The sequence below is a fragment of the Somniosus microcephalus genome, chromosome 4, assembly GCF_052327205.1.
Source record: "Somniosus microcephalus isolate GS21.2 chromosome 4, FLI_Smic_1.0, whole genome shotgun sequence".
NCBI classification, from domain to species: domain Eukaryota; kingdom Metazoa; phylum Chordata; class Chondrichthyes; order Squaliformes; family Somniosidae; genus Somniosus; species Somniosus microcephalus.
In genome coordinates this window covers 295,719,980-295,737,205 of record NC_140990.1, presented here as the reverse complement: position 1 = coordinate 295,737,205, position 17,226 = coordinate 295,719,980, and the positions used below count along the sequence as shown (strand labels likewise).

The 17,226-nt window shown below is 42.2% G+C and overlaps 1 protein-coding gene across 1 annotated transcript in view; it reads left to right on the top strand.

Moving 5' to 3' along the window:
- Window positions 1–17,226, top strand: part of LOC147120556 (low-density lipoprotein receptor-related protein 1-like) — a 2,135,446-nt gene that overhangs the window by 1,879,745 nt on the left and 238,475 nt on the right. The window contains exons 59-62 of the mRNA XM_085986655.1: window positions 80–267; window positions 1,358–1,563; window positions 10,492–10,680; window positions 13,888–14,036. Coding sequence (XP_085842781.1) covers window positions 80–267; window positions 1,358–1,563; window positions 10,492–10,680; window positions 13,888–14,036 — 732 coding nt within the window. The remainder of the gene's footprint in view (window positions 1–79; window positions 268–1,357; window positions 1,564–10,491; window positions 10,681–13,887; window positions 14,037–17,226) is intronic.

Sequence of the window (17,226 nt, the reverse complement as noted above, 5' to 3'; positions counted from 1 at the left end):
TTTCATTTTGTGTCACTGCTTTAGGTAAAAGTTTTAGCTATTTAGTCAGCATTAATACTTTATTTTTTTTTCTGGCTAGGTGGTGCAGCATACAGGACAAGCTATTCCAGATGGATTGGCAGTTGATTGGATTGGCAAGAATCTATACTGGTGTGACAAAACAAAGCTGACTATTGAAGTCTCTAAACTTAATGGGCTTTATCAGACAGTCCTTGTGAACACAGGACTGAAGACCCCTAAACATCTAGTGATAGATCCTCGCACTGGGTATGAACACGACCTTAACAGCAGCATAAAACTGTAATCAAAATATGTTTTCACAATGACTGAGCTACAACTAATCCTAAACAAATAGGGCTTTTTCTTATTTACATGGAAGTATGGGATAATGCTAACTCTCAGCATGCTTAATAAAGGAACTCCATAAACTTAGCTCTGCTGTTTTAAGAGTATAATGCAGGAGATTCCTGTAAACATTTCAATCTCCCAGCGTTTGAATTATCTGTGAGACTCAGCTGTTGTGAATATGTACATGAAAATGGCACTTGTATGGTTTATCATTTTCCTAACCATTTGCATTTTGGGATGGAATTTCTCATTTCTATCTGAATTATTATTCATATTATTGATGTAGCTTTACAATGGCAGTAGATCATATATTTCAAATTTCTCTTCGAGTTCTTTGGCCTCTTGAGGCATACAGCCTTTCTACATTAACTTGAATTTTTTTCTGGATGGTATTGTTATTTCTACCTTCAAACTTGTCATGTGTGACAAATTATGTAAAAGATAAGATTTTTTTTGAGGAAGTGGTGCCAAAGTTAAAGGTTAACACATTGGAACTTGAAGCAAAATACTGCAGATGCTGGAAATCTGAAATAAAAACAGAAAATGCTGTTAAAAACTCAGCAAGTCAGGCAGCATCTGTGGAGAGAGGAAGGTGGGGTTAAAGTTTTAGGTTTCATGATTCTTCGTCAGGGTTAGACTTACATAGAATTTTGCAGCACAGAAACCGGCCACTCAGCCCAGCAGGTCTATGCCAGTGTTCATACTCCACGCGAGCCTCCTCCCACCTCACTTCATCTCACCCTATCAACATATCCTTCTATTCCTTTCTCCCTCATCTACTTACCTAGCTTTGCTTTAAATGCACCTATGCAATTCGCCTCGCTACTCCTTGTGGTGTCAAGTTCCACATTCTAACCACTCTCTGAATAAAGACTTTTTTCCTAGAATCACAGAATGATACTGCACAGTACATGACACTGCCTGACGTGCTGAGTGTTTCCAGTATTTTCTGTTTTTATATTGGGACTTAAATTCAGTTTAACAGTTTTTAATAAATATTTTTGAACAGATATTTGTATTGGACTGACCATGGCGATTATCCACATATTGGCCGTGTAGGAATGGATGGAACTAATCAAGGCATTGTCATAGACACAAAAATCTCAAAGCCAAGTGGTCTTTGTCTGGATTATGTGAATAACAGGCTGTATTGGGCTGACGATCAGCAAGGTTATATAGAGTTTGCTGACCTGGATGGATCCAATAGACATAGAGGTAGGTAAGGCTGTTTTTTTTTCATTTTGAATTATTTTATATTATGTGTACATTTTAATTCAGCACACTACATAATAAACAATGGCAAATATTTCATTTTTAAAGTTTGCTTATGATAAGTTTGGTAAGTTTACTTTTAATTCAGTGGCTGATGTTTCTATTTAAATGACCTGGTGAAATGAAAATATTGATAAATGTATCACTGCATAAAATGATCACTTAATTATCTGAACCATGTGCAATATTATAAAACGACGGTATGTACAATAAAATTATCTTTTACTGGCAATAGACTGCCAGTGCGACACAGATATCTTTCACTAGTCCACAAATCGATAATCTGTTGATCTCATGAAGCCATTTTGTATCTGATATTAATCAGATTTGCACATTGTAACCCCAATTTTAACCCCCCCGTGCCCAACAAGAATGCTGTGTATGCATGATTAAAATCCTGGCAGCGAGCTACTCACTTCAGTCGTGTCATCTTCGTGTCTGTCACCATTTTAACTGGCACGGTTTGGGCGCCAGTGGGCGAGGGCCTCATTGACATTCAGAAGTCAACGTCTGATGACGTAATTCAGATCTGACAATATTTTAACAGTGAGAAGCTGTGTTTGGCGTCTGTTGTTGGCATCGCCCGGAGCACCGGGTGTAAAGGAACAGCAGGCCCGGAAGAGGGCTGGAAAGATCATTTAATTACATTTTATAAAGGTTAACTTGTGAGCCTCAAGCTGCTGGAGTGCTCCTCCGGTCCCCACAAGGGCCCCGGGTTTCCCTCTCCTGACCGTGATCACCTACTCCCTCCACCATTTCCCTGACTGCTGAGAATCAGTTCCACAGGTGCCCTCCTGCCGCTCTTGCCAGATTCCCGCCTGCCACCCTGAAATCATTTCCACCAGATTTGGGCAGGAGTTAGGCCTGGTATATTTAAATGAGGCCCAGAACTTAAAATGGTGTGACTTTGGCGTGAGACAAGCTTGACACTCACCTCGTCGTCTCCAAACTCAGTGCTCGCCCCCAAGTTAAAATTGGAGCATATGTCTTCATATAGTATACACATTTCAAAAAAATTAAAATGCAAGAAACTATGAAGTGACTATTTTACAATAGTATTTTCTGAGACGCTGATATAAATACATTTTTGAATAGGCATTTTAATGGATTGACTATAGTGGAAAAGAGTTGAATATGTTTTTTATTCCCCAAGTGAAAACAACCTGATACATTTTATGAGAAATGTAATTGCAAGTCATAATACACAACTCAGCCTCATGGGTGGAATTAAAACATATTCAGCTTTTTCCTGTGCAGTATTCTGCTCATTTGAAATATGTGGCTTGTTTCCCAGTGTGTGAGGAAAATTGCTTTTGTTGGACTTTCCTTCTGCAGTTTTTGGTTCTCAGGGAATATCTTCTGTGGAAGTCGGTCATTGGAAGAGAAGTCAGGTTACGCTTGGTGACTCCTCAGAGTGCGGTGATACTGATGTCTGATCTTAGAGCAGTACACAGCAGCAGCAGTGAGATAGGGTTGTGACTGGAGTTTATGCAGCAGGGTCAGGCAGGAATTTAGTAATGGAAGATTTTTCGCCTGAATTTTAGTTTTAATAGTTTTTTGGTGAAGTTCAGGAAATGGTATCAATAAAAAATGGATTTAAAATGAGCTGCTGTATTGAATTTTGATCCTGGCTTTTTAAAATTATTATTTTCAAAGAAAAAGTCGCTTGAGATGACGCGCCATTTTTTCCTTCATTTCTCGGGTAAAAGCTCTTTGAACCCTTGTCGCTCCAGCCAAGATTGGAGATTTACCATTTTGGCAAACCTATTTTCTATAACTCTGCAGTGTAACATGGTGGATGCAGCAATTTATTGGAATATTTCAGGCTAGTTCTGCACAGGACCTTATACGGTTGCTGTTTGGCGATGCCATTGGTGTTTTAAAATTGACTCTTCTGGCTTGCGAGAATCTAGGGGGAGAAATTCAGTATCGCCCCATTTGGGGTGCAATTATCGGCCGGGCGCAAAGATTAGCGCCTGGCGCTAATTATTGCCTCCGACTGCAAACTTGGCTTTTATCACCCCTGGAGGTGATTGGAGCGCTAAATCAGGCGCTACACACCTGTCTTAAGACGCAAAGGCCGAGGAGCGAGACGCTACCTCAGCATGCTGGCGAAGCTCATGTGATGTCAGTCAGCAATGGAACACAGACACACTGGCGCCGGCCAGTTCTTAAAGGGGAGGGTCGATCTTGCTCTCCATCCACACCCTGCTCATTGCAGCCTTGAATCTCGGCCTGGAGAGACCTATACATCAAATCTGTTGGAAAGAACAAAGGAGAGGCCCAGGGAAAGAGTTCAGAGTGCAGCCCCCATAGTCTCTTTTAAATTGATGCAAGCAAAATCAAATCAGAAAGAACCTGCAAAGTGCTGCTTAGTACCCAAAACTCCTCAACACAGCTTTGAATATCTCCTGCAGTCTCTCTCTCTCACTCAGAATGCGTGGTGCAAAAATGTTGCCAACAAAAAAAGGCAGGAAGCGGTCACCTTTAAATAGCGCTCCCCCAGTCCCTTCCCGACTGCAAAACGCTCCCCTCAACCTGTCGTTGCTAACGGCAGGCAGTAAGACAGTGGGCGCCACTCAATATCCGGTCCGGGGCGCTACCGGTACGTTGCACACTCGACTGACGTCATGATCTGCCGGCGCAGGAGATCGTGGCGGTAGAGTTTAGCGCTGCCACAAAATGTCTAGTTAATTTTGTGAGCAGCGCAAACATCGCCGCGCTCGGGTGCTGGTTGCTTTGCGCCCCATTAGCACCTTCTTAAGGCGCTAACAGGAGGCGCAAACCAACCAAATTTTTCCCCCCTAATCTAGTCAATATAGATAAAAGGGGGAAAAAAACAGTACAAATGCTGAATTTTGCAGTAAAAATAAAAAATGCTGAAGATGCAAAACGGTTCATCAGAATCATAAAAGGAAAGGAAAGTTGAGGCCAAGATCAGATCAGCTGTGATCTTATTGAATGGTGGAGCAGGCTCGAGGGGCCGAATGGCCTACTCCTCATAGAATCATAGAAAGTCACAGCAAGGAAGGAGGCCTTTTTGGCCCATCGTGTCCGCGCTGGACAACAAAGAGCTATCCAGCCTAATCCCACTTCCCAGCTCTAGGTCCGTAGTCTTGCAGGTTACAGCATCCCAAGTGCACATCCAAGTACTTTTTAAATGTGGTTAGGGTTTCTGCCTCTACCACCCTTTCAGGCAGTGAGTTCCAGACCCCCACAACCATCTGGGTGATAGAATTTCCCCTCAAATCCCCTCTAAACCTTCCCCCAATTACTTTAAATCTGTGCCCCCTGGTTTTTGACCCCTCTGCTAAGGGAAATAGGTCTTTTCTATCCACTTTATCTAGGCCCCTCATAATTTTATACACCTCAATAAGGTCTCCCCTCAGCCTCCTCTGTTCCAAGGAAAACAAACCCAGCCTATCCAGTCTTTCCTCATAGCTAAGATTCTCTACTCCTGGCAACATCCTTGTAAATCTCCTCTGTACCCTCTCTAGTGCAATCACACCTTTCCTGTAATGTGGTGACCAGAACTGCACACAGTACTCTAGCTGAAGCCTAACTAGTCTTTTATACAGTTGAAGCATAACCCCCCTGCTCTTGTATTCTATGCCACGGCTAATAAAGGCAAGCATTCCGTATGCCTTCTTAACCACCTTATCTACCTGGCCTGCTACCTTCAGGGATCTGTGGACATGCACTCCAAGGTCCCTTTGTTCCTCTACACTACTCAGTGTCCTACTAATGTGTATTCCCTTTCCTTGTTAGCCCTCCCTAAATGCATTACCTCACACTTCTCCGGGTTGAATTGCATTTGCCACTGTTCTGCCCACCTGACCAATTTATTGATATCTTCCTGCAGTCTACAGCTTCCTTCATCAGTATCAACCACATAGCCGATTTTAGTATCATCTGCAAACTTTTTAATCATACCCCCTATATTCAAGTCTAGATCATTGATATATACCACAAAAAGCAAGGGACCTAGTACTGAGCCCTGCGGAACCCCACTGGAAACAGCATTCCAGTCACAAAAACACCCATCAACCATTATCCTCTGCTTCCTGCCTCCGAGCCAGTTTTGAATCTAACTTGACACTTTGCCCTGGATCCCATGGGCTTTTAACTTTGTGACTAGTCTGCCATGTGGAACCTTATCAAAGGCCTTGCTAAAATCCATATACACTACATCAAATGCACTACCCTCATCTACACTCCTTGTTACCTCCTCAAAAAATTCAATCAAGTTTGTCAGACACGACCTTCCCTTAACAAATCCTTGCTGACTATCCTTGATTAATCCGTGTCTTTCTAAATGAAGATTTATCCTGTCCTTCAGAATTCTTTCCAATAATTTTTCCACCACAGAGGTTAGGCTGACTGGCCTGTAATTATTCGGCCTATCCTTTTCTCCCTTTTTAAACAAGGGTACCACATTAGCAGTCCTCCAGTCCTCCGGCACCACACCTGAAGCCAGAGAGGATTGGAAAATGATGGCCAGGGCCTCTGCTACTTTCTCTTTTGCTTCGCTTAACAGCCTGGGATACATTTCATCCGGGCCTGGGGATTTATCCACTTTTAAAGCTGCTGAACCCCTTAATACTCCCTCTCGCACTATATTTATTTCATCTAATATTTCACACTCCTCCTCCCCGATAGCAATGTCTGCTTCGCCCCTCTCCTTTGTGAAAACAGATGCAAAGTATTCATTAAGAGCCCTACCGATGTCTCCCGCCTCCACACACACATTACCCTCATGATTTCTAACATGCCCTACCCTTTCTTTAGTTATCCTCTTACTCTTAATATATTCATAAAATATCTTTGGGTTTTCCTTGATTTTACTTGCCAAGAATTTTTCATGCTTTCTCTTTGCTTTCCTAATATCCTTTTTAATTGCACCCCTGCACTTTCTGTACTCCTCTAAAGATTCTGGAGTATTTAGCTCTCGGTATCTGTCATACGCCTCCCTTTTTTTCTTTATCCTACCCTGTATGTCCCTAGACATCCAGGGGGCCCTAGATTTGTTAGTCCCACCTTTTTTCTTTAAGGGCACATATTTAGTCTGAACCCTTCAGATCTCCTCGTTGAATGCCTCCCACTGCTCTGATGCTGATTTACCTTCAAGTAGCTGTTTCCAGTCCACTATGGCTAAATCCCCTCTGAGCTTAGCAAAATTTGCTTTTCCCCAATTTAGAATTTTTATTCCTGGTCTATCTTTGTCCTTTTCCATAACTATAGGAAACGTTGTGCTATCCGGCACCGACGGGACCGAGCTGCTGCCGCTCCCTCAAAACTGCCGTACACTCCAGAGCTAATGTTGAAACATGAATCAACAAACCCTGTTGCTTAGCAACAGCCTCTAAACAGTCGGCAAGCGTCTCTGTAGCGTCTCTAGCTGAAGCTGTTGCTTAGCTACAGATGTTGCAGAGCTTGACTGTTCAAAAAAAGAAAAGAAAAGAAACGAAAAGAATAAAAAATGGCTCCTGATTTTTGCCGGTGGCTCGAGCTTGCCAGACAGTTCGCCTCCGGATAACACAAAGTTTCCTGTATCTTAATTCTAACTGAATTATGGTCACTAGCACCAAAATGCTCCCCCACTGATATGCCTTCTACCTGCCCAGCTTCATTCCCTAAAACTAAGTCCAAAACCGTCCCCTCCCTTGTTGGGCTTGCAACATACTGGCTAAAAAGTTCTCCTGGATGCATTTTAGGAATTCCGCACCCTCTATACCCTTCACACTAATTCTATCCCAGTTAATATTGGGGTAGTTGAAATCCCCTACTATTACTGCCCTATAGTTTTTGCACTTCTCAGAAATTTGTCTACGTATTTGCTCTTCTATCTCCCTCTCACTGTTTGGGGGTCTATAGTACACCCCTTTTTTTTTCAATTTGATCCATATGGCCTCATTTGATGATTCCTCCAACATATCATCCCTCCTCACAGCTGTAATAGTTTCTTTAATCAATAGCGTGACCCCCCCTCCCTTTTTTCTTCCCTCTCTATCCCGTCTGAAAATCCTGTAACCAGGAATGTTCAGCTGCTATACCTGACCCTCTTTCAGCCACGTCTCTGTAATAGCTATAATATCATAGTCCCAAGTATCTACCTCTGCCCTCAGCTCATCTGCCTTGTTCGCTATACTCCTTGCATTGAAGTATATACCATTTAGTACAGGCAAACCTCCTTGTTGACTACTATCTAGCCTCTGATTCCTCAGTCCTTCCAATTTACTTTCTACGTTTATGTTTTCCAATTCCAGTTTTTCTTCCCTCCCTACTGACTCAATTCTTAGGTTCCCATCCCCCTGCCAAGTTAGTTTAAACTCTCCCCAACAGCACTAGCAACCCCCCCCGCCCCCTCCCCCGCGAGGATATTGGTCCCAGCTCTGTTGAGGTGCAACCCATCCATCTTGTGCAGGTCCCACCACCCCCAGAAACAGTCCCAATGCCTCAGGAATCTAAAGCCCTCCCTCCTGCACCATCCTTCCAGCCACGCATTCATCTGCTCTATCCTCCTATTTGTGGACTCACTAACACGTGGCACTGGGAGTAATCTGGAGATTACTACCTTTGAGGTCTTGTTTTTTAAACTGACTCCTAGCTCCCTAAACTTTGCCTGCAGGGCCTCATCTCTCTTTCTACCCATGTCATTGGTACCGATATGGACCACGACATCTGGCTGTTCCCCTTCTCCCAGCAGAATGCTCTGCAGACGTTCGGTGACATCTTTGACCCTAGCACCAGGGAGGCAACATACCATCCTGGAGTCACATCTGCAGCCGCAGAAACACCTGTCTGCTCCCCTCACTATTGGATCTCCTACCACTATTGGTCTTCCACTATTTTTCCTCCCCCCCCGTGCAGCGGAGCCGCCCGTGGTGCTGAGGACTTGGACCTGACTGCACTCCTCAGAGGGACCATCGCCCCCACCAGTACTCAGAATAGAATGCCAGTTGGAGAGCGAGATGCCCTCCTGGGCCTCATGCACTGCCTGCCTGATCATCTTCTGTCTGGTGGTCACCCAGTTGCTCGCTGTCCACTCTCTCTTAGGCTGCGGGGTGACCACCTCACTAAACGTGCTATCCACGTAGTTCTCAGCCTCGCGGATGCACCACAGTGACTCCAGTCGCTGCTCAAACTCCGTAAACTCCTGCTCCTATTTCTTATGTTCTTAATAGTTCTGATAAATAAATGTACACCAAAAGATTAGCCCATTTTCTCTTATCAGATGCTGATGACTCTACTGTGTTTTTTGCAGTATTTTAGGTTTTTATCCAAATCAGTATGTTCTCTTATCTTTATGGAATAAAAATCATAATCCATTTGTGATAAATGACAGAAATTTATTTCTGTTGTAAAGGCAACAGATGCATAAATATAAGATACTGTGTGGAGAAATGTGTAATTCAACGCTTTTTGCATGAATTTATTCTAATTTATAAGAGAAAGCCATCAAGATCGGAGTAAAATATATTCTGTATTCTACAGCTGTCTACTGTGCTTACTACTTATAGTTTTGAGTCAGTATTTGGTACTTATAAGGAATTAAATTGTCAGATTTGAAGGAGTGCTCAAGTCTTTCTTGATATTGCAATGTGGAATTGAAATTCATCGTAGGTCAATGATTGATTGCTGCAACATGTTATATTTGAAACTAAGATGGACCTGTGAATTCTGTATTCTCATTAAGTGGATTTTCAAGATGCTGACCAAAGAGGTTCTGAAAGTAAAGGAAGTCTTTTTTTTAACTGTATAGCCAGACTCTTGTTAGATATCTGCCTGGAGGCATGATCTAAGGCAGTATAGGCTGAGTGTTTGAATTCTATTATTGATTAGTCTGTTAATTGAAAGTCAGCATAGAAGGATTTTGGACTCGATGGAACAAATCTGTACCAAGTTTATTAACAGCTGGCAAATTTTAGTGAGCGATAACAACACAAAGCTATCCATTAGAGGTCAAAAAAGGGAAGGGAAGTAAATGCAAAATAATTCTCTTATTATTCCCCTCAGTTCTCATTGCTGAAATGAAATACACATTCAATTTTTTATGTAGATCACCTGATAGCTTAGTGGGTAAATGCATCGCCCATGTGGTACTGAGCCCTGCATACTAGATGGTCCCCAGCTGCTATTCCTAATCTGTGCTGAGTTAGCTAATCACAGCTGGGGTGCTTTAATTGGCCTTGCACCCCTCCACAAAGGAATGGAAAAAACTCAGCCAAACTTCCCACTCCTGAATGCTGCTGGAAGCACTCTGCTGGAAATACATTTGTATGAGCATTGAGTGAGGACAGAATTGGGCTTGGCTCTGATGGTCTACACTGTCAGATAACCTTCTGACACGCGCACACATAGAATGACCACTTAGATAAGGGGCTGCCAACATCTATGGAGCTGTACCCAAGCAAGACTTAGCACCTTCAGAAGAGAGGGAAAAAAGGGGGAAAATGGGGGAAGTTGAACTACACAGTGTGTACTCTGTATCTGTACATCTCATGCTAATCCATTTTTTGTTATAAATTCTGAGAATTTTAGCTGGGTTCAATAGGATTTCAGTTCAAAGTATTTCCTTTCCAAATGAATTTGTTATTTATTGTTGAAGAATGCCAAAACATTCACTTATTAGCAAGAATATTCATTTTCTGTCAGGTGTTGGACCGAATGAAACCTCAAGCTAACCGAGCTCATGCTTTGTTCTGTGTTCTTTTAAATGGTAATGGAGCACCCTGGGGAGCTGGCATATTGTCACAGCAATTATTCATAAAAAGTTATGTACCAGTTGTATCTGATGGCTCATGCAATATAGAATGTTGTGGCTGGCAGTCTTCCAAGGTAGTGCATTACTCTAACCATATCCTATTACAGTTCATAATCAAGATATCCCGCACGTATTAGCGGTGACATTATTTGAAGACTACATCTACTGGACAGATTGGAAAACTAAGTCGGTCAGCCGTGCTCACAAAACCACAGGCTTGAACAAGATGTCACTAATCAGCTCCTGGCATCAGATAATGGATATCCATGTGTATCATCCCCACAGACAGCCAGATGGTAATTTCTCATGACATGCTATATATTTTCAAAATTTAACACATAAATCACTTGTTTAATTGGATAATTTGTATAATTATGGCTAGGAATTAATTTTACTGTTTATGTTTCTTTTAAAAGCATCAAGTTGGAAGAAGAAAACATTATCACTGTGCATAAAAATATGGTCTATATGCTAATCATTTCAGAACAGTCTATATTTTGCATTATACTTGCTAGCCTTGCATGAACTCGGCTCATCAGCCCCACAGGTGCCTATAGTCAAGCTAAGCCTACAACGGTTACATCACTTGTACTGACCCTTATCCTGCTGAATGAACAGGAACTTTGTGGAGTTAGCAGAAGTGTCATGACATGCACTTTTACAGGTTTAGAATCAAACACTCGGTTTTATCTGACCTCACTAGAATTTGCTAACAATGCCTTTAAACCTTCCGTTTCATAACTATGGATGTGTGCACTTGGCATTTGCCCACACTCCACAACAGCCACCCTTACCCAATGACTCATTTGCTCTTGCGAAGATATGTTAGAATTTCACGAGATGGTTGACATTCACTTACGGTTTGCAGACTAGACTTCAAGCTTATAAAGAGTCATGAGTCATCGACCACGAGCCATCTATTCTTATTAGTACAGCTGCTTGTAGCTGCACACAGCTAGTTATTATGCCTCCAAATATACAAAAAACTCAGCCAAAAGGTCCTGTGAATTTATAATCTGACATTTATAAGGAAATATATGTAAGGGTAATGTTACAGTTCTGCAGAGTGACAAGATACTAGAGGGTTCAAAGTCTGAATCTATTTGGTGAGAGTTAAGGAACACCAAAGGAGCTGTTACATTGCTGGGTGTTTACTATAGACCCCCAAATAGTAAGAAGGCGGTAGAGGAGCAAATGTGTAAGCAAATTTCAGTGAAATGTAAAAATAATAAGTGCCTAATTACCCGAATATAGACTGGGGAAAAAAACATGTAAAGGGCAAGGAGAACTTTGGCCTCTTGCACATCCCCGCTTTTAATCACTCCACTATTGGTGGCCATGCCTTCAGCTGCCTAAACTTTGGAATTCCCTCCCTAAACCTCTCCAACTCTCCCTCTCTTTCCTCCTTTAAGACGCTCCTTAAAACCTACCTCTTTGACCAAGCTTCAGCCCTAATATCTCCTTATGTGGCTCTGTGTCAAATTTTGTTTGATAACCCTCCTGTGAAGCTCCTTGGGACATTTTACTACGTTAAAGGCGCTATATAAATGCAATTTGTTGTTCTTTTTCTTAATCGTATGTTTCTAGTCCAACGAAGAATGAGGCAGTGCTAGATCTAGTTCTGGTGAATGAAGTAGGGCAAGTGGAGTGTGTTTCGGTGGGAGAACAAATGGGTAATAGTGATTATGATATAATTAGGTTTGAAGTAGTTACGGAAACTGACAAAAAAATAATCAAAGATGAAAATACCCAGCTGGAATAGAGCCAATTTCAGTGATTTGAGAAGGGATCTAGCAAAGGTGGACTGGAAACAAAGATTGGCTAAGAAAACAATAAAAGAGCAATGGCAGGCCTTCAAGGTGGAGATAGTTCGCGGACTAACCAGGCATATTCCCATAAGGAGTAACTATATGACATTCAAAACTAGAGCTCCCTGGATGACAAAGGTTAGAGGTTAAAACAAAACAGTAAAAGGAGGTTTATGACAAATGTCAGGTGCAGAATACAGAGAGTGCAAGGGGAAACTGAAAAAGAATATAAGAAGGGAAAAGAGAATATTAGAAAAGATTAGCAGGTAACATAAAAAGAAACCCAAAAATCTTTTATAAATATTTATAAAGTAAAAGGATAGTTAAAGGAATGGTGGGGCCAATTAGGGATAAAGAAGAAAATCTTGTGGAGGCAGCGGGCATGACTGAATGAATATTTTGCATCTGTCTTCTAAAAAGAAGAGGATGAAGTTAATATTGTAATAGAGGAGGAGGGAGTATAGATATTGGATTGGATAAAAATAGAGAGAAAGGAACTGTAAATAGGTCGGCATCACTCAAAGTTAACAGTCACCCAGGCCAGCTGGGATGCATTCTAGGTTGCTGAGGGAAGCAAGGGTGGAGATAGCAGAAGCTCTGACCACAACCTTTCAATCCTACTTGGATATGGGAGTGGTGCCAGAGTAATGGAGGACTGCAAATGGTACACTCCTGTTCAGGGCTGTTTTGGGATGGGCAATAAATGCTGGTCTTGCCAGCAATGCCCACATCCCATAAATGAATTTTTTTAAAAGGGGGGAGAGGGATGAATGTGGTAACTACAGGCCAATCAGTCTAACGTCAGTGATGGGAAAACTGCTGGGGACCATTGTCAAGGACAAAATTAATTCTCACTTGGAGAAGCATGAGTTAATAAGGGACAGCCAGCATGGATTTGTTAAAGGCAAATCATGTCTGACTAACCTGATTGAATTCTTTGGATGTTATAATAGAGAGCGTTGATGAAGGTAGTGCAGTAGATATATATATGGACTTTCAAAAGGTATTTGATAAGGTACGACTAAACAGACTTACTAGGAAAATAGAGGCACATGAGATTAAGGGGAAGGTGGTAATTTGAGTAAGTCATTGGCTAAGGGATAGGAGGCAGAGGGTAGTGGTGAACAGATGTTTTTTCTGACAGGAGAGAAGTATGTGGTGAAGTCCCCCCGGGATCGGTAATAGGACCATTGCTTTTCTTGTTACGTATAAATGACTTTGGTATAGGGAGCACAATTTTGAAGTTTGCGAATGATAGAAAACATGGCAACGTAGTAAGTAGTGAGCAGGATAGTAGCAGACTTCAGGAGGACAGAGACAGACTGGTAAAATGAGCTAACATATATCACTTTGGGAGGAACAGCATGGAGAGGCAGTATAATCTAAATGGGCATCTGACCAGCTGTTTGCAGATGAAGCCCAGGAGTTAAAATTACCCCAAGCCTCAAACGTAGGCCTGTAAGTGCGTTTTGCACTCACTCCACCCACCTGAAACCCGCAGGGGGCTAAACTCTTCCCCTGAGTTTTATAACATGGTTCCATTCTTGTCTGTATAAGCTTTAAATAGGGTTACAGTTTCCAATCTTATTAATTTTGGATCTATTCAGCATTTTCCAATTGAAAGCATTTGCATATAACTTGATTTTCTGTACTTCGGATTAAAAGAGTTAAAATCTATTTTATCTTCTGTCTCAGTGCCTGGTCACCCGTGCAAAATTTACAATGGAGGTTGCAGCAACCTTTGTTTGCTGTCTCCTGGAGAAGGATACAAATGTGCCTGTCCCACCAACTTCTACCTTGCTGCTGATGGCAAGACTTGTCTTTCCAACTGCACCGCAAGCCAGGTAGTGTATGCATCTGATATTCTCAGTCTTTAAACATGTGGCATGTAAATGCAGTAATCTCACTGGGCAAATATTCTGTCTCCTTGTAACTACCCTGTGAGCCACTTTGTGCAATCTCTGTGTACAGGATTTTTAATGACATAATCAGTAAGACAGTAGTTCCCGTGTCACTGACCATGTCTAAACATGTTGGTGCTCCAACTGCAGTAATTATAATGTCTGCCACAGGATAAACTTATGGCCAAAACTTGGCATTTTTACTGACTTTTTACAACAGACGATCTAAAAGTTCCCAATGTCAGCCACAAGAATGTAAGAAATAGGAGCAAGAATAGGCCATTCGGCCCTTCAAGCCTCCATTCAATAAAATCATGGCTGATCTTCTACCTCAACTCCACCTTACCGCACTATCCCCATAGCCCTTGGTTCCCTAAGTATCCAAATATTTAATTCATTCATGGTTGTAAACTGTTTGTTCTTTGTCATTGAGGCAGCCCTCGTAGAAATTTGTTCAATCTGGCTTGGTTCTAGGAAATAATATATTTTTTGTTTGGCCATCACTGGGACTTCCGTCCAATGTGGCACCCCCTCCTGCTCCCGCACTGTATATAGGCCCAGATCTGTGTGATAGCTCCATTTATTTCCTTCCCTCAGCTCCCAGCATAGATTTTATTTGACTTCCAGAACAAAGCTCTGCAGTTTTTAGTGACTCGTAAGAGAGATAAGTATCGATTTTAACTTTTAATTGCTCAGTTATTGTCTCTTTTTATCAACCTTACCTGCTCTCTTTGAGTTGAATCCTCAGGTGTGAGTTTGGCTGGGGCTGTAACATCAGGACACAAATCTTTTAACTAATCTGGCAAAATTGACCATGTTCCGAAAGTTATTCTTATAGTACGGTTCTCTCATGTGTTTGATTGGCCTAGTCTGTAAAGGAATAAATAACTGAGATTCGTGGCCAAATCATTGTGTGCGTGTGAGTGCTGGGGGCGTGGGAGGGGGAGGGGTTCTTATTACATGAGAGATCTCCAAAATAAAATGTTCAGCCTGCTGTTGAAGGCTTTCACCCCAGATAGAGCTCAGTACATCAGACCCCGGCCTCGTATAAAATTTAGAGCTCGGACCTTAGTACTCTACCCTTGAGCAGAGGCCTCATGCCTGACACCATTTTAGACCCTGTTGTTATTGTGCCCTATATATATTTTTTTTTAATAGTTCATGGCACTAACTGGAAGAGATACTTATTTTATTATACATCAAGCTGTGTATTCTAGAGCCTGCTACAGATAGATACCACCTATCATCTGGCTGATCTTGCAGTGGGTGTACAAGACTTTTACCCAGACACTGTCCAGTTCAATTAAATAAAATAAATCAAACTAAAGAAGAATACATTTTGCAGAAGATCAGAGTGCTGGGAATTTCCTGTAATAAACAGCAACTATTCTATTCAGATCCATGATAAGGATTGTGCAGACCTGACCCAGGACTTTGACAAAGAAAAATACACGTTTGCCATTGTTGATTCGAAGGTGTAAACAGTGGAAGAAGTGCAATAGTTCATTTTTTGTTGAAGATGGATACGAAAATTATTCAAATTGTTTCCCCCGATTCATGAGACCCATTCACTTGCCAAATTTATACTGGTATGCCTGATCAAAACTCTGCAGCCTAGAGTGATGAAATGGCAGTCAAAACGCAAAGTAAAAACTCTTTTTAAAAAAAAAAAAAATTCTAAGAAATTTAAAAAGCCCAATAACATTGCGATGGATCTTTACAGCCAAGACCAGTTTACTGTTTCTCTCTGCCCTTCCCTGGAAAAGCTGAGATCTTCCGGACTTCAGTCAGTCGAAATCATCAGGAGGCAATTGGGTTTCTCCAGTCTGACCAATCTAAGGTGGGAAAGGACTTCAGGCTCAGGTCCTTTGATTTACCAGTGTCCTTGATCAATCAACCTCCAAATATCCCCAAGCTTTTTATGCTCAGGCTAGCTCCCTCTCTATCCTTGATAAACATTTAGAGGATCAGATTTCACCTCAGGTGTTGGTAGAACTTATGGCTTTAAACACACAGGTCAATTTATACAGCTACTTTCACAATTTATTTCTAGCCTATTGAGAACTTTCCTCCCATTAACTATTTTTTCCCAATAAAGAGAGAAGAACCCAATTAAAGCACTCCCCAAGTAAGCATGGGTCACCCACGGGCTCCCGGCATCTTATCGCAGTCTCTGTTTCAGTTACCCCCACCCCCCAGTTGTGGAAAGCCAAGGGAAAAATAGGACCAAATTCACCTGTTCCTCCTCAGCATGCTACACTTGTGACCTTGGTAAATCTATGGACAGAAAGTAGGCTGACATTGCATGTGCCCTCAGCCAGGAGCAAGCCCAATGTTTGAAAACTGAGCATCATACTTACTTTGACCATTGCAGTACTGGACATCTGTTACACGTTGTGCTGAAGGTGATGGGGCAGCTCTGTCACTGCATCCATGCTAAAATTCCTTAGGCACATCTCAATTGTCATTACCAGATAGCTGTGCCTAGAACAGGAGACACGTTGTGTGGTCGAATGTGGGGCTTAACTTGTACACGATCTTATATCACCGGCAATCCTTTCCTGCTCCTGCTGGTGTCCAATGCTGGTGAAGCACTTCAACTTGGAAGTGAGTAAGTCATTGGGCAAAAAAGAGGGAGCGACAGGTACTAGCTAGGAGATTGATGTTCAGGCTGCGGAGCTGTAATGAGTGGAGTCCCCCTACTGTGTATTAACCATAAAGGTCAGACGATTCCCAGGATAATTTCTTGGGCTGTCCTAAGTTTTTTATGAACATATGTGTAACCGGTTTTTGCGGTGGCCAATTTCCTATGGCCCCTGCCGCAATCGCCAATTATTGTAAGTGGTTTCGCCCCGCCAGTAGTGAGCACGCAAACCCCCTTACTACAAGTTCTGGACGATAGGGATTACTGAGGACAGATTTGAACATGGACAGCATTTTCGGGCTCACCCGTACAGTGTTTATTAAGGTTGACAAAAACCACTCCACTCGCCTACAGTACGAGCGGTGTGAACACAACAGTACAGTTTAAAACAGTACAACCCTGACTTGTCCAACAAGCCCCTGCCGTGCTGACTTACCACTGCCTGAAAACACCCTCCCATGAACTAAACTATCACAGGACCCTTCCAAC